Source organism: Acanthisitta chloris, unplaced genomic scaffold (assembly GCF_000695815.1).
Source record: "Acanthisitta chloris isolate BGI_N310 unplaced genomic scaffold, ASM69581v1 scaffold2691, whole genome shotgun sequence".
Taxonomy (NCBI): domain Eukaryota; kingdom Metazoa; phylum Chordata; class Aves; order Passeriformes; family Acanthisittidae; genus Acanthisitta; species Acanthisitta chloris.
Genome location: NW_008657439.1, coordinates 16,960 through 43,267, shown reverse-complemented (window position 1 = coordinate 43,267; position 26,308 = coordinate 16,960). Strand labels below are relative to the sequence as shown.

The following is a 26,308-nucleotide window of genomic DNA, read 5'->3' as shown; positions in this document are numbered from 1 at the left end:
TGTCGCGGCTCCGTGTTGCTCAAACCAGCACACTCCTGCAGGGCAAGGCACGGGCCGCCCCCAGCCCTGTGTGTTCCCTTCAATCTGCTCTGTCCCAGCCGCTACAGAACTGCGGCCCTGCTCAGCGCAGCGCCAGCTCACCATCACCCACGAAAATCCGCTTTAAACAGCAAGTTTAAAGTAATTCTGGGCATACAACAATGAGCCGTGTAATTGTAGCAGATTCTTTTTCCCCCACGGGGTAGAAAACGCTACAGGAATAGTTTATGTCACAGGAAATAGTAACCCTTAGAGAGTAAGGTACCAAGTACCTGGGCAGACAAATACAGTACTTCAGGTCTGTGTATGTCAAGAGATCATTTATTCTCAGAGTATAGAGATGAAATGAGCCTCCATTTAGCCTCTCATGAATGAGCACTGATCTGTCTCCAGACCCAGGGCAAAGAACCCAGATACTGTACAAAACTCATCATTGGGAACTGGGAATAGAAACCAGATAACTAGTAGATCTTGTCCAAACAATACAAACCAAACGGATGCAAATCCAAATACTTGATTTTCTCAAGTCTCAGTTATCCCCTGATCTAATAGAAACTGAATGGATGTGTCTCTTACAGTTGGTATGGTATGTGCAGGATACTGAAGATGTCAAGCTAAGAAAATGTAGCAGCTTCGTATTTAAAAAAAAAACTCTTTCATTTTTATTAGTTTTCTTACTGTTTGGCTTCTGGTAACAACTTTATTAAATGTCCAGCTCAAGCATGTTTAGTGAAAACTTACTAAGAAAATAATTATGGACTTCATCTCCTCCAGACAATGTACCAGTCATTCTACAGAAAACCTCTGTACACAATTTAGGAAAAAAATCAAAGGAGTGAGGCATAAGGAAATGCAATACAGTAATGTGAAACCCCAAACTGGACTCATCAGCTCTTTATTGTTTTAATACAACATTTTATGAAAAATAAAAAACCCAACCAACAGATCTTTAGTCCAACTGCAAAACCTAACACATATGCAGAACTAGTAATGACATGACATTTCTGCTCTCTGTTTGCCTTTTTTTCATATGTAAAAGTTCCTGCTCAGTAATGTAACAACTACATATATTTAATGGTTATTCCCACAATAAAGTTTCGTCAGCTTAATCAATATTCATTAGTTTCCAGACATTATCATAGGCCTTCACTTGCTCTCACTGAAGTCAATGACAAGACTCTCAGTGGCCTCAACAGGAGTTTAGCTCTCCAAGAATAAGGCAAGGATGATAATTTCTGTGCAGTTTGGAGTAATACAACAGGATTGGAATGCACCTTGAGACTTGTAGACTACATGTAACTAACACCCACAAAAATCAAACCATGTGTCACAATTGGTCCTGAAATACTGTATGAAAAATGATGCTATGGAAACAATGCTATGGAAACTAATACAGATGAAGCTTGATTAACATGGTGGTTTTTTTCCCCAGCAACAAAAATCTATGATGTTAATCGGGTAATGAATGTGTTCTGAAAACAGTATTAGTCATAAATAAACCATGTGTTATGAAATTGAATAAAATTAACTAATATAAACACATTATTAAAATGTCATTGATGAGTATATTTGTACATACAATTTTTCTCATTTTACATCCTAAGCTTCAGAACTCTGTAAACTGCGAGGCATCCATCGTGCTTAACATGGCAGAAAGGTACATTACATGTCTTCATTATTTTATTTTGTTCAGTCCTCTTCCCATCAAACATGCAAACACTGTCATCACCATTTTTGGCTTCACTTCCACCAGATCATCTGGGAGAGCATAAATACGAGCACCGATTTTTCGAGCAACTGAAATGGCATACCTTGGAAAACAAGACAAAGTAAATACTGTTATTTTTCTTACATCTCCAAATGTGCCAGGATTCACAACACCAGGCTTCGACAGCAGGATAATACAGAGTTCAGTCAGCACTTACCCTCTACTAGAAAATGAACATTACTGTGAAGAAAACACATATTAGCAATTGTACTGGCAGATCTTTTGCTACTGGTTATCAAATCATTTATTTTTGTCCAACCCAACCCGGGTTATGCAAGGCTATTAAGAACACAACTGCAGTGCAGTGCTGGTAGGTCACATCAGCTGTGATTTGAGTTCACATTTTAGATATGCTAGAAAAATAACAACATTAGAATTTATCATATTCATATCCCATATGAAACAAGTAAACTAATATTTGTACAATCTTTCTCTGTTAACAAGCAACAAGTCACTCATTACACCATGAATTCATGCATTTCCTGCACTTCAGGAAAATGCAAAGCATTCATTTAAAACTTACTTGGCATTATTCAATTTGTCTTGGTAAGAAAGGTCTTCTCTCTTGACCATTTCTGGACGAACTGCTTTTGGTGCAATGGCATCTATTAAATCTAGGACAGGTAAACTAGTACTAATTGATCTGTCCTAAAAAAAAATAAAAAGGAAGAAAAAAAAAGACTCAGAAGATTAGTTTAAGGAATTTGCTTTGATTATTCCATCTTCACAATGCAAAAAAAACCATACAGCACATCTTGCATACACATACTGACAGACAGAAGCCTGTTGTTACTTCATGGCATTGAGATCTAATACTCTTTTCTGCAATCAGAATTATTAGGTTCACTCTGTGAATCTGATTATTACACAAATGGTTTACACATCCTTGATGACACTTCCCCCCTTCCCTAAGGAAGGAAGGGAACATAGATGCAAGTTCAAGGGACTGGACTTTTGAGACAGCGAAAAGATATATACATTCCCCAGCTACGTTAATTTTTTTGTCTTTTCTTGCCATGGAACTATTTTCTGCAGTAGTTTTGTGGCTCACTTGTTTTATAATTTTTCAGTTCAGATGGTATTCTGAGAGAGTATGAGCAGTCTGTGTTTTGTATTTAATACACAGACATTCTTAAAAGAGCAAGTGCTGTTGCTGTAATTATTCCTTCCCAGCTGCCGGGGCAGAGGAGGAGCTGGTGATGTCAAACCAGGAGCAGACAGTGCCAGTGATGCTGGTCCTGTCCCTGCAGTGGCTGAGCACATGAGCCATGTCACACAGCTGCCACCACCACCAGGTTGGAACTAGGATTTCCAATCAGTGAAGTCCCATAGAGCCATCAATATTAATTATACATCTAAACCCACTCATATAATTCTGTTTGGAGACAATAAACACATGGAGTATATCCCCAAGACCATAAGCCACACTTTTGTCATTTTTATTGTTTGAACTAATGGCAATTCGATAGAACTTTCATAGCCCACAGTAAAACATCAGGCACTTCTGTGTTCTCTACTGCACAATCTGCTTGCTGCAGTAATCCCTAAATCCAAAGAGTGAAAGCCAATGAATGTGGTAAAAATTAGTAGTAAATAATGGAATACTGAATAATGTCACATTACATTGGTACCTCCTTATCTTTATCGGTCAATCATCAATTAAATTATCTTAAAAACACCAGTTGAATGACCTTAAGAAGACAACCAATGCCCCCTCAAAACACAGGCACACCAGAAAAAGACAGTAGGACAGATTCTCTTCATATTTTCAACTTGTTTAATGCCACCATTATTACAAGTTACGTAGCAAGAAAAGAAGCAACAATCTCTTAAGAAGATGAAGAGCTAAGCTACCTTGTACAGTGAAAATACTTTGTTCTACAAAATTATTTGATATTCCATTTTTAGCTAATTAAATGTCATAACACAGTGAGCTGTCAGACATTTGACTTGCTAGGTTCTTCCCTTCCTGCTGTGAACCTCAGACATAACTGCTTCGGATGATGCAATGAACCTAAGTACGTTACATTCGTGTGCAAGTGCAATTGTTCATCTGCAGTTTCTAAAGCAAGAGATTCATTCACACAGCACGACACACACATGGCTTCTGTTGTGTCTGACACTTCAATCGAGTGGCAGAAAAGCTTCCCCTGTGCTCGTGTTTGCCAAGGGGAAAGGCTCCTGCTTCCCAGGCCAGCTGCACATCAGGGAGACACTGGGGACATCAGGCTCCCTCTCCCAGCTCTGTCTCACGGGGTACAGCTTTTCCACCCGCTGACACTCACAACAGGGATCTGCCTCCAATATTTCCTAAACTATTCTTCATGTTGGTACAAGCACAAGAGTGCCTGTCTCGAAAGTCTGGAAGATATGTGACATGCCATTCCCAAACTTCAGACAGAAGCCCCTTTCAAAGTTTAGACTATTTTTTCTTTTTTTGCTGTTGGGGTTTTTGTTATCTATCTTACTGCAGCTACTATAATTTCTTTTTTTCCTCTTATTAATCTATTTGTAAAATACTTTTGAAGCTTCACAAACTGCTTGTCAGATTGTTTTCCTTAAACACTTATGTTAGCTGATGGGAGAGCCACTGTTAAAGTCAAATTGTTAACACATCAGGTTAACAATCCTAGATCTGATTATAGGTGGAAAGAAGAGTAAATAAATTTGATTACCTTGAAACTTGTAATCGAAGTTTTCTTATATGCTCTTATAAGTGTCTGATTCACCCACTTAATAATAATTTCATCATTCACTTTTTCCCCCTCTCCAATGTCTGACAGCACATTCAGAGTATACCTTCAACAAAGAAAACACAAGCCAGAGTCAAAACAAGTTGTAGAACTCAAATCTTCCAACAGCAGAAAGCAACAAGTAAAATATTACATAATCAGAGTAACAAAGCCAAGAACTCCTCTCCCTAAGGTATCCTTACCTTATAAACTATTTAGTACTTTAAATCACTTTTTCAGTGGTTGCAAGAAAAAAATAGAATCCTAAACCTCATAATATTCACTGTAACATCATCTTCATGTATTTGTTTTACTCAGCACATCATAATTATTTTTATTTTAGAAGTTTAAATGGCTCCCTACCATCCTAGTCACCTTGAGAACTGAATCACAACAGCCTGAGGAAAAGAAAAAAAAAAGCCTGAAGTGTTTTGGGATAGGTCCAAGAAAATTAGCTTCTGGAAAACATTTGCAATAAAATACTCTATTGAAATAAAATGTTTTTCTTGCTCAGTGCACTTGGAAGATTTTGATTTTATGACAGGCATATTACTATAGCTGTGATGGCCTACAATTTTTTTTACCCTTTTAACTTTTATAGCATATATCACCTCTTCCTTGGATTTTACAAACATTTAAATTACTCTCTACTTACAGAAAGATACGTGGAATCAATATTTTAAAAGCTGAGCTCTGTTTACTTACTGTAGGATGTGTAATTTTAATCCCTGTTTCTACATAGTATGTAAAATTACAAAACACATAGAAAAGTTTATATTTGAGAAGAGAGATATACTGTGCCTAACTTACCTTCTCATCAGCTGCCACACCAAAGCCAAGGTCAGAGTTGGGTTACCCTCATTTAGATCCTGTCCAGCAATACCAACCAGTGAGAATTTGGCTTTTGTCTTCCCAAGTTCTACTGCATAATTGCAATTCTCAATCTGAAAACAAATTTTGTGTGCAAATAATGAAAACACCTTAATATTTCTGCAATAAAGACCTATAATTGATTTGTATTTTGAATTACTTTGGCTTACTGTTACCTATGGTGAGATTTGAAGCTCAAGAAAGATTTCTAGTTTATCTACACTGTGACTAAAACAACACAGGTCTTACTATAAATGCAAGTATGCAAGATTCCAATTATAGTATTTTTTCACATTTGAGAAAACCAATTCACTTCCACTAAGTCAGTGAATTAAAATATACTTACATGAAAACTGGATTTGGCAAAACGTTGAAACGTGTTGTTTCTAAACAGACAGGAATTTTTATCCTCTAAATTTCAGGCTTTATGAATCACAAAACACTTGGATTTTGCAAGCCTTGTACAAATCCTCTGGGCAACATACAGAACTGCTCCATGAGGAAACACCTCATGATACAAGAGCAGCAGGCAATGACAGCCACGTCAGGCTTGAAACTTTCACTTACACAGACAGCTCAGACCATAAATTAAATATTGGTAAAAGGTGACCACGTTTAGAAGCTAAAGTGCTACGTGCTGTAACTGCTATTTATTCTTTGGGATAATATCTGGAAGATATTTTTTCCTTTCTTATTTGCCAGGACTGTCTTGGTAGCACACAAATCTAGAAAACACAGGCTACAAGCAGCACAAAGGGAGACAGTGAGGCTGGACTGTATTAGAGAGTATCCACCCACCTTTTTCATGTTCCCACCCAGTAATGAATAAGGAGGTTTGTTGACATGGTTCCAGTCAACCGGCACACGAATCATATTGTACAATTGGAAGATGATTAAAGCATCAGAGAGGTCACTAAATGAGAGTGAAACAATGATTTTAAGTCCAAAAGTTCATATTGACAATGAAAATAAGTACCTGAGACTTCTCAAAGTGTAATGAAATTGTTGAAAAAATTCCAGACACTCAAATAAAAATTTGTGCCATTCTGTAGAGAAACTGATCTATATTCTACTGCTCGATTTCTGCAGTTATTTACACCAAATTCTATGTTTCACTAAGATTCATGAAAATAACAAAATTAAATCATCTCAGCCTCTGGCTTTACCAACTTCAATTAAATAATTGCTGTCATGGGGTGGGCATAGATAAAATATCTGCTAAAGAGTTTTCATTTACTGATCTAGTTTTAGTTTCCTCAGAACTTTGGAAAACGTTACTCATTCTTTATCTGCATCTACAGATTTATTTTGCTAAAGAATAATCAAACCCTATGTACTCATCTTGCGAAAAAAAATAGTAGGAAAAGTCTTATTTTCCCATTGTGAATTGGATTTCTGACAATCTCCTTCAGCTACTTACTAAATGAAATTCTTAATGTGGCTCTACAAACCAGTGTTGAAGCTCCTATCACACTCTGTGAAAAACTGGAAATCACTACTCTAGTAGATATACAACTTCCCTCTCTTATCTCATCATCCAAGGGAAGTCAAATCATTGTTTTAAAAAAAAACTTACCTGTATAAATGATTAACATATGGGCTTACACCCAGTGAATTCATCCAGTTTCTGAAAGTCCTTTCTTCCTTACTTTCTCCTATGGTGACAAATAGAATTCTATATAAATTATTGGAGTAAACATTTTAATAAGCAATGTTTAAATGGCTCTCCTATCCCTCACCCCCCCCTCCAGCCCCAAATGAGTTCACAATTTCCCTAACAGTAGTCTATACCAATAATCAAGGCAATCCTATCCAATTCTACTCAGCCTGTCCTGGCACAGGGACAGAGGCACTACAGGGAGTACCTTCAGACTACATTTTTCAGTGTAAATACAATTCAGTCAAATACAGAAATAGGTATTTTTTTTGTTACACTTTACATAATTAATATATCATGGAGAAAATAGCAATGCTTAATAATGATTTCCTAAAACTGGGTGCAAATTGCATTCCATGGTATCATTACATCTGTTTGAAATGGCATCTTTTGATTAAAAGTTAATACTAGCACACTTACTGCAATTACTTTAAACTCCAGGAACTACAGCTCCACTCACCCCACAAAGAATTTCCCAGTATTAGTTTGCAAAGGGCCTCCCCAAAGCAACACACCTCACGTTTTTAGTTTTTAGCCCTGGAGACTGAGCAAGGCAGTGATGAACTGGCTACATTTGGGAAGCTATTTATACTGCCAAGGGGCCCAGTTATCCCTACAGTTTTAACTAGCAACTCTGCTGATGAGGCCTGCAGAAAATGTATTATGACCTAAATCCCAACCTTCACTTTGCTGGTTTAGATTGCTTTACCTATTGCAATTAGGAGTCCTAAACTATTGCTCTTTCTCTACAAAGTTAGTGTGAAATAACACTTTAATTTTCTACACACGCTACTACCTAAACTTTAGCAATGTATCCGTGGCCAACTGCATGTGAATCAGTGCTGCATCAGCTGCTTTCTCTTTCATCAAAGAAGAGCATTTAAGAAAATATTTAGCCTGAGTATGTGAGCTTGGAACAACCTCATCACTTTATTCCCCTGGGCTGATAATCCACAGTTAAGAAAACAGAGAGGACACTGAGAAGGGAGAAAACCTCCTCAAACAATGAAAGAACAGGTTTCTCTGGACTGAAGCACAAAAATCTGAGACTTTTCTTGCTATTCTCATTTGCTCCTTAGAGGGTAATGACACTGAGTTTGCCTGATGAGGTTTACATAGCATGAAAACTGTCTCATTTAGTATTGCAGTTCTAGGCTGACTACAGAAAAATGAATGTTTTTGCAAAATGAAGCTACTGTGTAAACATGTATCTATCATTAGACTAGAAAGAAAATGTCTTTAATACTATTTTTGCATGCACAGACCTATGTCATAACATTGATTTTTAGACAGAGGTTACAATTTTAATCTAGGTCTCTTTTATACAAGAAGCTCTGGACTTCAGAGATTTCAGCCATAGCCAATAATTTCTAACAGAATAAATTTCACTTAAAAAAATCCTACTGATATGTTTTCTAAATTATGAGTTTCTTCATATGCAATTCAAACTAGTATTAATTTCTAATATTTACTTGTAAAAATAACCAAAGAGTCACTGATGAATACATGCTGAAACAATGAAAAATACTATTCTTCAAGGTCAGCTTTGTTTCACAGATTTCTTGCCACATTAAAATTTACAAGAAGAATAATCACATTTTGTGACAAAGTTATTAAAAATATCAGGTTTTCCATTTTAAAAAAACCCAATCACAACTCGAGCATGATATATAATGTTAGTTTATGGAGAGTATCTTTAGAGGTTACAGTATTTTAAAGCAAGTCCCTTTTGCTTTATTTATCTGTTTGGATGTTTTTAAGGTTACTGAGCTTTGAGTTGATTTGCAATACATAACATACTGACTGCAAAGTGTTTTTAGGAACACTTGTCCATTGCAAAGACAGTAACAAGGTGACTTAACGAACTGTGTAGTAAAACAGTGTAGCTACAAAAACACATACTCAGCAACTGCACTCAGACTGGGAACTTTAAAATGCATGCTTAACATTGCCAAAAGAATCCAAAGTAGCCAAGCAGGAGCAAGAGCATGCAAGTTGGACAGGATCCTTTTGGACAGTGGGAATCCAGGAACTAAACCCAGCATACTATATTTAATATGCCACTCTAAACAAGTCCCTTGATCATGCAACACATAAGAGTTCATAAGTTTTCCAGATGCCTAAGAACTGACCAATTTTTTCTCTCTATTCTTTTATTCAAAATATACCTTGTGATCCTATCAGGAGCATATCTTCTGCTGAGTGGTGCAGCAGATAGCCAAAATCATTGGAAAACTGCAGAAAGGGGGCAGAGCTACACAAAAGAGAGAGGAGCAAATTTGGTAGTATTCTTTATATTTATTGCCATCTCTTTCTTTGAGATCATTATACTGTGGAACTGAGTGGGGAGTAGCCATAGGGAGGGCAGTCAAGAATCCAAAGGGCTCCAAATACCTAAGATTCTCTCTGCAAGACAACAGAGCTCAAGATGCAATTTGGCACCCTAAGTTGAGGCAGCCTGAGTGGGAGCAGTTAAAACATCTCATGGTAGCCATGAAGACTGCCAGCAATCCAAGCAACAGCAGAGGACATCTATGCTAGACAAAATGTAGGTGGACCTAAGTCCCTCCTCTTTCTCCCCCCCCAAAGAACTCAGCTTTCTATATGACTTTGACTCCAAACTCTGCTGCTTTCCCCTCAAGTGAGAGGTCCCTTGGAACAGCAGCAACATGCAAAGGTTGGACATTAATTGAGGTCAGGACTGCCCTCTCCACCCCGCACCGGATCAAAACTTCATTTGGCTGTGTCTATATTCCTGAGGGATACACTCTTGGTATACAAGTACACATCACCAGGCTTGGTAAGTATTATTACAGCAGATGTTAGGTTATGCACAGCATTCATTGTCTTAAACTGAAGAACCACATCATACTCTTTGGGTGGAACAGTCCCTGGAAAGATGGAATTTCTGAAGGAAAATGAAGACTATCAGAAAGCACTACTCACCCACACATGCCTACAGCTTGACAGCTCAGCTCATGGAAAGCCCTTACTGACTAAACCCATAGAAATAACTGTATGGCATTTGACTTACTGCAACTCTTGCCCCCATTTTATATGCATCAGACCTGTGGGGTTTTTTTCCTTCTCTTTTACTTATGACGGCATATTAAAACAATAGAGAAATATAAGAACAATGCAAAAGATCAACCAGAAAAGGACAGAGATGATTAAACACTAGGAAAAAAAAATTTAAAAAAATTGCAGAATAAACACTTTTATGGAGTACAGAAAAGTACTAAATACAGTACCTACATTAGGAGGGGTCAAATCTGCATTTCATGAAGCAAAATAGGAAAGCATTATAAATTATGAGTCAGATTTCAACAGACAATCTATGATGAAACTATAAAGAAATGAATGTTATTTCGCATCACTACCTTGAGAAAACATCAGTAAAAACACAGGATTTTATGGAAAAAAAAAAACCAAACATATTAACAGACAAAAAAAACCCACATTAATAATGTATCTTTTGGCTGAAACAACTATTTTGATGGTTTAGAACTACATGACACCACAGGAGTTATTACTTGGGTGCAAAGAAGAGTTGTCGACTTGCCTTTGAACAGACTACATTGGCATGATTATCCATCTCTAAAATATATGCTATAAATAGTAAGTTAAATTGGCCAGTATTTATCATTACGAAATCATAGTCTAGCATTCAGGTGACTGTAACTTTTTACAAATGTTTCAGCTGAGACTTTGATCTCATCTAAATATTTCAGGAAAATCCAGAAATTAGTACAGCTGTTTTTTGCCATGCCAATGAAAACTTCCAAATTTGACCAAGTTTTCAGTATTTCAAATTGCATCTGCAGCTTTATCTTCAGAACAGAGAAGCTGAACATATTGCACCTGCACACAGCTCCTGTACACATTTCCAAGAGCATACATTTCTAACAGAATTGCAGCAGAGGAAGAGCAGACCTTTCCTTCAATCATTTGTCCTGGACAGCAGGGACTGCAGGGACTGGGGATATCACAGCTGAAAAGGGAAGACTACGTCCTGTGCTCTGACACGTCTATCACAGCTGGCACCCAGCTGAAGCTAGGAGAGCAGGAAGCCTGGAACAGGAATGGTCTGAGGGATACAAGATTTGTGACATAGGGATGCAGCAGCGCAGACAAATCATGAAAAAAAGGAGCAAAGGAAGATGGACTCACCTAAATGGAAAGGAAACCTGATAGGAACAGTAAGAGGAAGGCAGGAGTAGGCAGTGCAGAGGAATATGTGAACATTGCTGATGATTCTCCCGAGTGCGACACCCCTGAATCTCACATTCCTTTGAGATCAGTGAACAACTGAAATACACTGGCAGGAGCCGTTTCGTTATCCTAGATTAGTTGGTCCACAGCAAGGGCAACAGCCAAAGATTGTTAACAATTATCCCTTAATCTCTAGCTTTAGAGATCTGAACTGTACAGTTAAAGGCCAAACTTCCTGATACGATAGGATCTCTATAGGCTGTTGATGCAATAGATTAATGTAGGGTGCTGATGCAGAAGCCTTTCTTAAAACAAATGTTTCCTCCTATAAAAGGCAACAAACTAATACACAAACACACACATATATAAATGCAGTATGTGCAAAATACTTTTAAAGACTATTACAGTTGCATGGTGCTGCACTGCAAATTAAGAAAGGCTAGAACTTGCATATCAGCTAAATAAGTAAATAAATAGTATGGAAAGCATAGGAAACTGGAAGAAAAGTAGGACAGTTTTTGCTCCTGCAAGTGAATGATAGAAGGTTATTCAGGAATAACCATTTGATCAGGCTAACACAAGTGAACAGCAAACACAAGAACAGGGACTTCTATTAAGGCTTATATGGATTGCTACCGAGAAAACACAGGCAACATCACCCAGGGATTCTCTAGCACAACCTAGAAGGAATATCTAAATAGAAATCACTAATATTCTTTTTTTCTGTATGCTTAGTAAGTTAAAGTACCTTCTAATAAATTGAGATCATAAGATGAACTGTCAGGCTTGTGCAGGGCTGGATATGTGTTAAAGAGATTTGCAACAAAAGCCAAATTGAGTTTAGGGTTGCCTGCAACCACATCAGCTGGAGTTACAAACTGTCTGCAGCCCAATTTATCTGCCTGTTGGAGCATGTATTCAGCCCTCCTCAAGTCATTTTTATCCTAAAAGAAAAGCAAACAAACACAAATCAATTTGCAGTAAGTACTAGTATGTTTTCACTTTTTACTGAACCTTCAGTTAGGAAAATCTTTAAATGCCCCATGCCAGTTCCTCCCACATTCCCCCAATGCCTGAGCTAGCTCTTACAGCCCATGACAATTCCCCTCTTCCTCCTACTTTCTTTCTGTCCTTCACTTCTGTGGTTGCCAACACAACATTCCTCATGAATCACAGCAAATGCAGCCAGAAGTGCAGTGATTATATTTTCATTTCCAGACTGCTGATTCCCATATTGTATATTCTGGTACACATGTCAAAGGTTCACCATCACTGCTTTAAACTGATATTCTCAAGCATAGTCATAGCAGTTGATGTCTAAAATCCTCAGTAAGAATTTAAATGCTTCAGACTTGCTTTCCTTCTAATATTTTTGCCTCTGAATCATCATAGGTTGGCAACCTATATGTTTTGTTCACTCACCTTTATTTTTAATATTTTGGTTTATAACTCATTACAGAACACATTCATATGAACTATAGGAAAAAACTAACCACTATTCTTTCTCACTCCCCCAAAAAACATCCCAAAACAAGAGCAAACAAAGAAAACAGAGCTCTCCTTATGAAGGAGTTTGAGAGGATTAAAGCATGGAAGCAAACAATTTTGCACAGGGGTTTCATTATTATAATGAAGAACAAGATTCTACTTTAGATTCTGGTTGCTCTATAGATGTAGGTACCTCAGGCACCCAGTTCAACTTTGTACCAACTGCATTCTCATAATAATCCTTCCAAGGAGCACTATGTAGCAGCTCAGACAAAGGTGTTTTCACATCCATGTAGGCTGGTTTTAGACCCTCTGTCCCTTCACAACTTAGAGCTTGATGGATGCCACACTTTCCTGCTGGTTATTGGAAGGACTCACGTGCTATGTCTGAATGCTATTTGGTTTGAGGAAGGAGCACAAGGTTTGTGAAGTCTACTCTTTTTGCTTTCCTGAATTCCAGAGAAGCAGAACTGAACAGGACGTGCTAATATTCATGTTGGATGACCCAGCTGAAAATAAACATACACTACTCCAAGTAAAACACAGCTCCAAACTTTAGACTGCAGGATGCATTATCCTGTTTCAGCAGCACTCTGAAACTTACCTCAAGTTTTTACCCATTTAAACTTTTATAACACTGAGGAATCTGAGTTTTCAATGTGTTAGAAAACAAAAGAGGACTCAGGGACAGCCCAGTAACCAGGATGTTGGACACATACACAGGTCTCACATAATTCCAGTCTATTTTTACATTTCTGGATACTTACATGAATTCCTGAAAAGTCAATTTTCATGGGCAGTTGATGAAGGTCATCTCCCTTGGGTGCAATCTGATTTAACAGATGATAGTAAGCTCTTGAATCCTAAACCAAGCAGAGAAATATTTTTAAGAAAATAAAAACAAAGGAAGTATGTAGCCTTTCCCTTGCCATTTACTGCCTAGCAGGCCAATTCAAAAGCCAGAGAAGTCAGAATACTTATTTCAGTGAATAGGGATGAGGCCCTAGAGCCATTTCACTACACTGTTTCACATAGAACTTAGCCAGGTGACAGAGAAAAGCAAAGTCTGCTAATTATGCTAGTGAAATGTATTCTCCTGAATATTACCTAGGCCATTATAATTAAGATAGTCGAGGCAAATTTATATAGGTTCCCCATAAAAACACCCCAATTTGGATCATATATTCAGTGCTGCTACTTTATTTCTTCACTATCCTTTTCAAATAGACTGTTTCATGAAAGTTTATCTTTCTTAATCAATGAGATAATTGGCATTTAAAAATGGAGAGCAAAGTGGCTCTTTTTAGGATGAAGCTATAGTGACAAAAGAAATTACTTGATAGTTTTCAGGATGCTTCTGGATTCCTCCCCCCGCGCCCAGTAAGAAACTAGGAGAATAGAATAAAACCCTACTAGTTTTGGAAGTATTTAATACTTCTCTTAAACAGCATATAATACTTCTACCATAGTGGCAGTTTTCATAAAAAACCCTAGTTAAAGGCTTGCTTTAATAACACCCTTCTTGGTGTCATTTGAGAACGTTAGAGCTCCCCTGAATATGACCTTGTTGGAAAAGTTCATTTTGCACTGTGATGAGGTAATACATGGTATGAGCAACTCAGTAGGGTATGAGAGATGAAAATAATGCTCTGTCAGTGTTGAAAAATGCAGGATGAACCTACAACTAGAAAAGCAGATTACTATTTTTTCTAATATTTTCTGATCTGACTAATTTGTTTCTATGCATTGTGCATCTTAATACCATTACACTCAATTATCAGAGCAAATAAATACATACCTTAATGTCTTGGCTGAAGTTACCAATTTTCTGCCACCCTGCATTAGCCAGATGGTAGTTCACCCAGCGCAGCAAGAGGTCTTCTGGGGAAAGCTTCATTAACTCATCTAGTTCTTCCCCATCACTTAGCAAGGCAATAAGAGCTAAAGGCAAGTTTGAAAGAAAGCTGAAATCATTGCTGTTGTGGTCTCAGCTCATCTCAAATGGCTGACATTGTTATACCTGGCATTACTCTTACCTTCATTTCTGGAGAGCTCAATATCAGCAAAAAGACCAACTTTAATGATCTGCCACAAGAGTCCTAACACCAAGTGTGGTTTTCCTTCTTGCAAATCTTGTGATCCAATATTGACAACCGTACAGCCAATGGCAGATGCTGAGTTCAGTGCCAGGTTTAGGTTTTCCTATTTGGAATATCATTGTTTAACAAACTTACGAGGCTGGAATTCCTAGTAGATTCGCTCATATTAAACTTTGGAAGAAATAATGCATTAGTTCAATGATTCCCAGTGGAAAACTGCACTCAGAGATATTTTATGAACTCTCTCTCATCTTACTAAAATGTAATGGAAAACATTATTGACAGTGTTTAACATGGACCCACCAAAAAAAGACTGTGGACCACCTTCTGGAGCTTGGACCACCGAGGAATAATCAGATATACATGATATAAATCAGATATACAAATTAAATGATACTGCTCAAAATATCAGGGGCTTGACGCTGTGGAAAAATGTGTTCATATGGAATTCTGCCCTGTGCAGGAGGCCACTGACACCACTGTCATCCCATCTTGAATCTTAGACAGGCTGACACATTTATTCAAGCAACTGTTAAATTGTAATTGAATGGAGAGCATAAGAAAATCATGGCAATTCAACACCCTGACACTGAAAGTAAAGCTAGTGATTGTCACAGATGAAACATTCCAGGAAAAAATACTTGACAGATCTCATAAATATTACTATTTTCTTGTATTTTAACTATCTACAGAGACAACACCAACACAGGTAGTATCACCTTTGCTGACAAATCTTCTTTAAAGAAGTAGAGATTACAAAACCCACTTGGAGGATTTAGAATATATTATGTTTTAACATCACAGCCTGAAAAGTATGTCAATTAACTGAGGTTTTTAATCAGCACTTTTCTTCTCATTGGGCTGGAAACTTATGCATGTACTTCCCTTTCCAGACCTGTTTTCTTAAACCCAAACTAAGGTCTTAAAAACTGTTTTGCTCACATATTTTCATGGCTTCAGACACAATTAAAAATAGAGTTTCTCATCTGCTGTCCATGCTGCTCTCTACTAGTGAAAACCACTGACTACCACACAGTATACAGCCATGCAGATACTTTCTGCATTGCTAAAATACAACCTGACCATCTACTCAGAAGTCTAAAATTATTTTCTTCAGATATTTGGTAAAGCAAAATAAAGACAGCAAATAGAGAAAGCATGAAAAATATAAGTTTTCCTGTAAATCATCTAAGAAACAGGAGAATTCAGCAGAGTTTATTAGAAAATACAAGTTCATGCTTTAAGATTATTTTATTACATAGGATTTTTTTCTTCTCCAGGAGAACTGTCATTAAAACAGAAAACACTTTACTATTTCATTTGTGTCAAGTTCCTATCCATGCAGTACTTACAGAAACAGTGAAAGGAGTGAGTTTTTTCTTATTAATAGCCCTTTCATCAATTGTATCTGGTTGTGAAAAGTTGATCATTTTGCTAAGGAAGAAAAGTCAAAAGTTTATTCAAACTTTCATTTCTCAGAAAATCTTATTTGATTATAAACTCCTAACACTTTCAACTAGCTGCAAATATTTCTGTCAAGATTTAAAAAAAAAAGACCACCCTCTAAACCTCCTCTCCCTTTTAAATAACTGCACATTCATTCAGAACACCCCAGAGAAGATGTTGCTGTAAGAGACTCAAGCAATTGGGTTCTATAATTAATAGAGCATGTCTGTACTGTCAAAAAAGTTCCTGAGAAGATTCAAACTGTGAACTAAAGTCAGTTAAATGGTCTCTACTGAAAACATTCTGGTAGCATCAGTATATTTCTGCACTGTGTTTCTGTAGTCCCTTGGACCTACATTGATCTCAAAGGCTAATTCACACCAACACTAACATGCTAATCCCTTGTTACCATGGTGGTTGAGTAAGTACTATTAATCTACTTTAACTAACTAGAAAGTTATAGCAGAGCAAAGTTAAGGGACTTAATATATGCTCTCTGTTTTGGCATGAATTTAACCCATATTTCTGTTCCTTCCATCCCATGATTCAGTAACTATAGTAGCATTTAAAAATATTTGAAATAGTCAAGTTTTCTAATTATTTCACCTAATGAATATATGGACTGTGCAATTAGCTCCTTTATAAACAGCCTGGGCATATCTGGCATGTATAATTATGGGTCTGAAGTGGAAAACTACTTCTATAACGTATGCACAGAGTCACATAAAAATTTGCTAAAAATCACATTTCTATGGACAAACAGATTTTCCCATCTTACCCACTGCTTGAAATATTTAAAGTGAAGTCTTAATGTTAAAGCCTGTCAGAAGTTTTCCAATTCATGCCACCGTGATCAGCATTTAACCTTGGAGATTAATTTCTTTTCTTTCTCCCAGCCTTGGACTCACCAAAGAAGGATTCCATCCGCGAGGGATTTGAACAGACTGGCATCAGATGGGTTCATGGGTAGGAGGTGCTTACAGTCTGGGTCATCTTGTAGAGCTTTGTTTATCCAATTAACAAAAGCAACTTTTTCTTCCTCTGAAAAGAAATACAGCATTAAAATAATAGATTACAATTTCCAGGAACACATTCTACTAAACATCATACTTGGGTCAAAGAGGTTCATATGCAACAAAACCCTTAGTTTCACAGGGGCCATTATGGAAAGAATAAGATCAGTGGGAAAGAACACAAACACTGTGAGTACAAGTTGATCTTTTTCCCACTGCACCTTCTAAATGTCTGGTGATTTTCTGAAGGATAACACAAAAATCATAGGGACATAATAGGGAAAGTATCCTCATGGCTGACTTCAGACTGAGTTTCTCAGCAATTACAAAGAGAGGGAAATTTCCCATCTGAAATATGCAGCACCTCAAACTATACACCCCTGGCTTAAAATGCAGCATTTCATTCTGCCTTCTACTAGGGCTTCAGAGTCTGAAGTCTTTTTGAGACTGTGATCTGGATTACTGAGCTCTGAGAAACTTAAGTTTAGTATCTCAGTTTTAAATTCTCTTTCATATTTAGTGCAGAATTTATTAGTATGTATCTAAGAAAGCTTATTTGGATAACAGTCAATCAAGTATCAGTATCTGAATTCCCCAACAGTATTCACCTCACTTCAAGAAGCAAACAAGACAGGTACCTACACCTGACTCATTACACTGCCTTCACTGGCACTGGGAAACGTGAAATTTTAGTGCACACTTCATCTCATCATAAATGAGATGGCTGAGAGGCCAGGCCAGATGACTTGCACTCTAGTGGGGTCAGTTTCTCTCCACCAAAAATGAAAGAGTCTAAACAATCAGCTCTGATGCCCCACAGGTATCCTTTGAGATGAAACACACCCCCTACTTTGGAGATGCACCAAGTGCAGCTGGTGAATCAATTTGAAAGATGGGGTACCATCACCTTTGGCTAACCAAAGTGAATCTTCCCCTTAAATAGAATCTTAACACAGTGCTGGAACCATGGCAAATTCCACACTCCAGTCAATCCAGTCCCAAAAATTGCAATACTGCTGATTGCAATATGATCCTGGGAGGTGGTTAACACTCTGGCCAGGAGCTGCAATGCAATTAGGCACAATTACCAACTTAAATTACATGCAGCAAGGGAGGTAGAAAGAACAGATCAAATATTAAAAGCAGCTTCTTAAGTGTGAGAGAGAAGCTATGCAAAAAACATGTAGGAGTGAACAATTATGTAACAGCAGAGACAGCTGAGGAGGCCATTCCATCCAGAAAGCATATATGGTGGTTTGCTTGGGGTTTTTTTAGTTTATGGTAGTTAACACTGTGAAAAGGAAATCAGGGATTTGTTTTTATCTGAATATTGGGAATAAGAGTAATGTAATGAAGGCAAAAACTTCACTAGCATCAAAGGGGCCTTTTAACCACCAATATGCTGTCAAGTGCTTGTTTTCCTCTTTTGCTCTCATGAAGATGCCCAACTTGCCTCCAAGTGCAGCATGGAACTAGAAACAACTGAACAGAGTTACTAAATATCATCGACACATACCTTGTCTATCTCCACAGGCTTCATCTGTGCTAATTTGCTTTCAACACCAACATTTACCACTTGGGTTTTTTTCCTTCATCTGTAGTGCAAATTAAAAAAGAGTCTTCCTCCATGCAAAACTTGCCCATGTTGAATTATTTCTTACCTGAATAAGAGTGCTGTGTTCCTTCACTTGATATTGCTGATGTTCCTCCAATTGCTGTAATGCCCTGCTTTTTGTTTATTGATTTTCTGAAAGATTTGCTGACATCTTTACTTTTCAATTCCTGAATTATCTGGAATTAAAAAAAAAATTGAAAGCATTTTGTGATTGATCATCCCTTCAAATAACTAAGAGTTCTTTCATACAAGTACTCTAGAGTCACTAGTTAACCTGACTGCCTTCCTTTGATATTTATAGAGATTTCTCTTCTAAAAAGAAATTTAATGTATGGGTAAAACTAGTTTAAATCTCTTCATGAAACCTGCACACTGGATACCTAACATTATTCCTCAGTGAGTACCTTTCTTAAGCCATGTTATCTAGAAAAGTAGACATACAACAACCTACCCAATTTTTGCACAGGTATTTTGGTAAACTGAAGAACACACCTACAGATATACACATTTTTGATTACTACAGCATATTCCTTCCACTTATGTCACTATATGCTTCACAGTAAAAGGTGACACTTGCACATGCCCTTAATCAACAGAATAGCATTTTTTACCTGCCTGCAATGTAAACCACATTGGCTATACTGTTATGTCCTAGATTTGTCCAAACACTGTAGAGGTTTCAAACTGACAATGAATTATAAGGAACAGATACAGTTCAGTACCAGGAGGCAAATAATTGCATCTCACCTATGAACCACTACAAATTAGAACCTTGGAAAGAAAGATCAATAACTGGTTCAACAAGCAACCTGCTGCAATTAGCAGCAGTACTCTAAATTCCAAGGAAAATGTCATCCCCAAATACACACACAAACCACCAGTGTGGAAAGATTTTATTTCTCTTGAAGCACCACTGGTGAGTGATCCACACTAAAAATGTCTGAATATTTGAAATTTGTTCACTGAAAGGGAAAAACAGTACCTCACTCCCAGTAACAATTAGCCTTTAGTATAGAGATTAAGCATAGTGCTAAGACTAATGTTTGCACTACTAAATGTTTCAGAGGCTGATACCTAATGATCTGCTCTTCTGTCAGAGCAGGGGCTGACCCAGCAATTCCTACAATACACAGCCCATCCCCTCATCTCTGAGGAAACAGAAAGCAGGACCAATGGTAATTGCTGTGCTCTCACATGCTGCCCAAATCAGATCTATTAAATAGGAAAGTGAAAGATAAACACTAGAAAATAACTATAGAGGATATTCTAAATCATCACAGAAAACTGAAAATAATAATTATATCTATGTAAAAATGGTACTTCGTTGTACCACTTAATTCAGTTTTCTAATTTATCTTCATTCTCAACAGATATCAGAGTGCAGAGCAACATCCAAAGGGAATGTCTTACAGAAACAAATTCTTCAAAGGTGATTCTCCCATCCTTGTTGCTATCTGTCACTACAATGATTTTTTCTACAATCTCCCGGACTTTGTAACCAGGCAAGGGTAGACTTGCTTCTTTAAACAGGTCCTGAAGCTCATAATCACTGACATAGCCACTGTTGTCAATGTCTGCAAAAATGAAAGCACAAGTTGTTGTTATATTTATATAAAGAACAAAGTACGGTAATTGTTAAGAATAAATAAAATGTGAAAACTGCAGTTCTAGGTGATAAGTATTTCTTCTTCTGACAAAGGTAAGCAGGAAGGAATACTGGTGGATTAGAGACACAGCTGGCTAGGACTTGTGCCACCTTGTGATGTACTTTCTGGAGAACTATCTCACCATACCAAAGCACAGCTACAACAAGATGGCAAATCTGTGCATAGAAAAGTTGAAGCTGAGTTTTTTTCAAGACTCCCAACAAAACTATTTCTAAACCTTCAGGTGAAAGGAGAACAATTAGCATATGCTTACAGTGAATATTGTACCATTTGCAATTGGCAAACTCAAATCTGATGCATGTTGTTATTACAAGTGCACACTTACACAAGAAAAACAACTTACAGAGAACTCTGCCTGACTCTGTATTTTGTTTCTTATCCCTGTATCGGAGACATTTTTTGTGCTTCAAAACTTTTGATGTGTTTAGGCTTACCTGTGAAGAATAAATCCAGGATGATCTGTACCTGTTTATCAAGGGTGACCTTCCTTTATCTATTAACTAGCTCTGTTGGGAGCAATTTGTACAGCTACCTTCCCTTACACTTGGCTCCCAAGATCACATGTCAGGAATGTGCATGTACCACAAAGTATCAGAATGATTTTTTTCCAACAAGAGGTATGGTATAGCTCCACAATTGTGGAAAGAAATTAATGGCTGTATCATATAAAATAAACCAAGAAAAATTCAGTGTAATTTATGTTATTCATGTTGAATAATGCAGTAACACAGAAACAATCAAAAATACCCTTTGTATTTCACCTTATACCAATCTCTGTGCAGAAAGTGTCTTGAATTCATCTTAGGGCAACAAAGCATCATTTTACACATTTGTTTTTATCCAAAGTAACAGATAAATGAATCAATCACATTAACTGTTCATGTTTCTTTATATTTATGTGTATTTGCATATATATGCATACAGATATCTATCTATACAAGCAGAATTTCAGGATGTCCAGTAAAATAGCCTCACTTGTAGTGCACTGGCTATGCAATGCAGAGAAGTACTTTGAAAAGCAGAAAAACTATAGTCCACATACAGTATAGATGAAGATCAATCAAATACAAGAAATCATATTCAGCGTAAGTAATGCTGGATGTAATGTCTGTCATTTTCTATATTGAATGCTAATATTTTCCATGTTTAACAACAATTTTCAATGTCTTTCATGATCACATTAAAGCTCTTGAAAAGCATTAGTTAATTGTATTTTTGTGGTTATACAAATGATACATCTAAGCTAAGTAATTTAACAGAACATTACAACGAGTCAGAAATAGAAGCAAGATGGTGTGACCAATTTTTTGACTTGTCAAGGTGCTCCCACTTTGGGTTGTTTTCATTTACTAGTTTCAAGACCTCTCCATATTGTCTTTAGTACCAGAACTCAGCCAATACCACCAGAGTGGATGAACATGTCTCTCATTACAGAAGGGCAGGCAGAGAAACATGCTTTCATCTCTAGCTATAATTGATTGCTAGACAGTAATTTTCTTGTAATCCATACTACACTACATAGCTCCTGTACAGCTTCATAAGTCAGCCACATTTCACTGCTGACAAAAGGCTAAAAACACCTGGTAAAAAAAGAAAAAAAAGAACCGTTTTGTTTTTTCAATACCACCAACCCAGCCACATTGCTGACAAAAGGCTAAAAACACCTGGAAAAAAAAAAAGAACCATTTTGTTTTTTCAATACCACCACTAATTCACAAATCACTACACAGACCAATTATGTCTGCATATGTTTTGATTCATCCACTGGCTTGCAGACATGTAAAAACACAGGTAATAACAGGGATGGCCTAAACCAGCAGAGGACATGCTCATGAGCTCACTGCTGACAAAAGGCTAAAAACACCTGGAAAAAAAAAAAGAACCATTTTGTTTTTTCAATACCACCACTAATTCACAAATCACTACACAGACCAATTATGTCTGCATATGTTTTGATTCATCCACTGGCTTGCAGACATGTAAAAACACAGGTAATAACAGGGATGGCCTAAACCAGCAGAGGACATGCTCATGAGCTCACTCAGGTTACCAGCTATTTTATTTCTCTAGGTTCATCTTTCACTGAGGGTAAGTTTCCATGATGACAAGCAGAGAGTTAAAGACATGCCTTCTCTCAGTTTACCAATACAGCTGCAAGCAATTTATCCATAAAGACATTGGAAATGGAAGAATGAAAAAATAAAAAAAAAAAACCCAACCATAAAACTTAATGATGCTTAATTTTTGGTTTTCCAGAAAGCATGAGGAAGAAAATGCTTTTCAGTGAGTAGGAACAGTACAAAAAATTCTTATAGCAGAAACATGAAAACAGGCAGGCAGGAGAGGGAGAAAAAGAAGGAATGCAGATGGTGAGGACCAAAGAGAAAACCTGTCAGACATCAATGAGTATCTGCCTATTCTAACAACTCCCAGCAGGCTGATACACATATATAGTGCTCTTCTCTTTGCTCTGTCTTTCCAGCACCTGCTATAGACTCCTTGACCTACAGATGTCAAAATGATTGTTTAATAGCAACTCATGAATTACCTTCCATGGATGTATCTTACTCCCTTTAGCAACTCTACTATTTTCTGGTCTCAACAACATCTCAAGTCATGAGATGGGAAGAAAAGTTACTCATTTTTATTATAAGGTTTCTGACTCTCTACTGGGCATCATGTGATTGACAAATCTCGAATAATTCCCTCTAAGGTTTCTGACTCTCTACTGGGCATCACGTGATTGACAAAACTCGAATAATTCCCTCCTCACCTTCTCCATACTACCCATGATCTTACAAATCTTGAACACACTGCTTCCCAATGGTTTATCTACCAAGCTGAAGACTCCTTATACTTAAGACTTCCTGCCTAAAATGACCCTGTTGCACCTATTATGACTGACTACAAATATGTTTGGTTTATTTGCTGAGCTGTACAGCTACACATCACCCCTCAGAACTGCAGCAAACAAGAAACAAAGCAGACATGAACTTTAACATTCCCAACAGCAGTGCAGTCTGGAAATAAAGGTTAGTTGCTATATAACTTCTCATTCTTTCTCTTTGCTCTGATTAACCTGCAAACATCCTGTCAAGCATACAAAATTGTACAGTTATTTATTAACATCTGCTAGCAACAAAAGCAAGATCAAAATACCTCCACATTTAGCTCACTTAAAATGTAAGATCTGATCAAATCAACAAAAAGAGAAGTTATTAGTTCACCAAAGCATGCAAGTAAAGCAAAAACCAAGTGTTAGTAATTTCACATGAAAATATGTAACACCTGAAGCTTAAAAAAAGTTGGGTTTTGAGACTTGTTATGTTGTGTATACAATGTCACAAATAAGGCAACTGCCCAGCAAGAAAATGTATCTGTTTTCAGTGCTGAAGTTGAAAGAACACAGTTTCAGTTAAAATAAGGGCCTTTATGCAAGTATTCTTATTTTCTTAGATATTACTGGCAACATAGAGGGAAAACATGGCCCTATCCAAACGAGAGGGTTCCACAAATCCTAAACAGTTGTGCAGTGTTAATGACATCCTTATTATTTTCTTATCTAAAACACACCTATTTTGCCAAATGCTTCTCTTAGGTCTTCAAGCTCTTCACGAGATATAGTAGTTATGTTGTTTTCCATCTCTGGACAGCAAGAAGTGTCGTCCTCAATTGCTTACACCTAACAATAGCAAACAAGAAAGAAGTAAGGTTTTAATTCCAGACACATTCAAGTCACTGATCTTTTCAACACAAGGTACCAGGCTGAATGGCATGCTCAGGCATGGCACACTTAAAACATTACAAACAACACTTCAAAATACATCAAATGGCAATTCTTTTCAGTGTAACCTGACTGAGAACTCACAATAGCAGCACCTGTTTACATACACTTGATGTTTTCATTTGCACAGAATAAGCCTGACCAGCAATCTAACTCCATTGCTTGTGTGGTCTTCCAACATTAAAAAATCCTCTTATGCTCCAACAAACAATTTTTAGAAAGATAAGTTTCCAAGTGCAATGCAGTGTGGTGGTCAGTGCTAGGATCTAGTCCTGCAAAGCACTGAGCACTCCAAAATTGCACAGCAGTAAGCCTCAGTACCTGCCTGCAATCCCTGGGGGAACACTGAGGAGCCTTTCCACAGCTGCTGCAAGAGTTCCCACCTCCTGACCTTTACCACCCTTGTGCCAAGCCCATTGTCTCGTAACGCTGCCAATTAGCTGAATGAAGACTTTTACTGGGCAAACACTGTAGTACCAATGTGAATCTTTACCTACTGCTGAAGGCACCTTTGCAAGGGTTGATAAACCCCTGTGACAGATCCTCACCCATTTCCTCTGAGTGAAGCTTGGCTACAACAGGATGATTCAGACTTACTGGTAGTCGGTGCAGGTTTGTAAAGAAGTCACACACAACTGTCTCAATCCATGAGCTTATATTTGCATTTTCCATTTTCCACTGTGCACATGCTGCTGGCACACACACGAGCCAAGCCAAGGCAGCACTGCCTGCCTGTGCTGAGCTCTGAGCAGCACCTGCCTGGAGAGACAGAGCACTATGTGCTGCAGGTGGGGCTGTGCCTACGATAAATGTTCCACCTCTGCTTTTACTTTAGAAGCTAAAAGTGGCAAAAATCCACCTTACAGAAGTATTTTCATCATAGTTGCTCTATACTTGCATATGTTTTCCCTTCTGGTTTGGTGATTTTGCTTTAGAGCAAGAAAATAAAATTCCTGTAATGACCAAACTATTATTTTCTCATAATAAGTATATTCAGCTCTGCCCTTAGAGCAAGAAAATAAAATTCCTGTAACGACCAAACTATTATTTGCTCATAATAAGTATATTCAGCTCTGCCATATGCTGCTGCTTCTTCCCCAGAAATTGTGGACATCAACAGACCTGCACTGTTACTTACTAGACAAGACTCAAGAAGGGGAAGCCTAACTGCAAGGATTGGTTTTACCACGGCTCTTGGCAAAGACTGTAACATTATTTCCCACCTTTTACGAAAAGCTTTTCTTCCATGATGCTATAAAAAGAGTTCTTAAACAACAGTGGGTTATTTTAAGTAGATCATGTCTGCTTTACTTGGGTTAGTATTGTCTGTTTTCAGGGGGACTGTTCCTGTGGGTCACACAGGATATGGCCCTGAGTGTGGGTGGCAAGTTAAGTCTTTTTCCTTCATGTCACTAGATCTTATTTAAGTACTAAAATCCTACTTAGCCATTTTGGTAAGCTTACTAGCAACATGTACCAGTCTTCACACTCAAAAAAGACATTTAAAATATATAGTCAGAAAAAAAAGGACCCTACACACAGATGTTTCTGGAAGTGCAAGTATCTTCACTGGAAATCTGATGTGGCAAAAAAAGAAATAATCAACCGTGGAAAAATTGGTGAAAAAACTCACTGGAAATCTGATGTGGCAAAAAAAAGAAATAATCAACTGTGGAAAAATTGGTGAAAAAAACCAACAACATATAAATCCATATTACTAAGGAATTTAAAGGACTCCAAATTTGAAATAAAATCCCAGATGATAGTCCTCTGAAATATAGAAACAGCCTGACAGAGTGTAAGTAAAATATTTAGCCATGCAGGCATAAAACCCAACATCACTCCTATCATACCATGAATGATTTTAACTGCTTACCATTATCATGAGTCAGATTTTGTAAGAAAATTTCTGCTAAGT

At 37.4% G+C, this 26,308-nt stretch overlaps 1 protein-coding gene across 1 annotated transcript; it reads right to left on the bottom strand.

Moving 5' to 3' along the window:
- Nucleotides 1-1,714: 1,714 nt before the first annotated feature.
- PLS1 (plastin 1) lies at nucleotides 1,715-24,249 on the bottom strand. Its single transcript, XM_009084693.1, has 15 exons — nucleotides 24,180-24,249; nucleotides 20,350-20,513; nucleotides 18,986-19,115; nucleotides 17,220-17,352; nucleotides 16,218-16,299; nucleotides 14,803-14,968; nucleotides 14,565-14,707; nucleotides 13,534-13,629; nucleotides 12,027-12,222; nucleotides 6,986-7,064; nucleotides 6,208-6,322; nucleotides 5,350-5,483; nucleotides 4,483-4,606; nucleotides 2,331-2,455; nucleotides 1,715-1,850 (listed from the first exon to the last, which is right to left on the bottom strand). Exons 1-15 carry the CDS (start codon nucleotides 24,247-24,249, stop codon nucleotides 1,715-1,717), a joined length of 1,893 nt encoding a protein of 630 aa, XP_009082941.1.
- Between the last annotated feature and the right edge of the window lie 2,059 nt (nucleotides 24,250-26,308).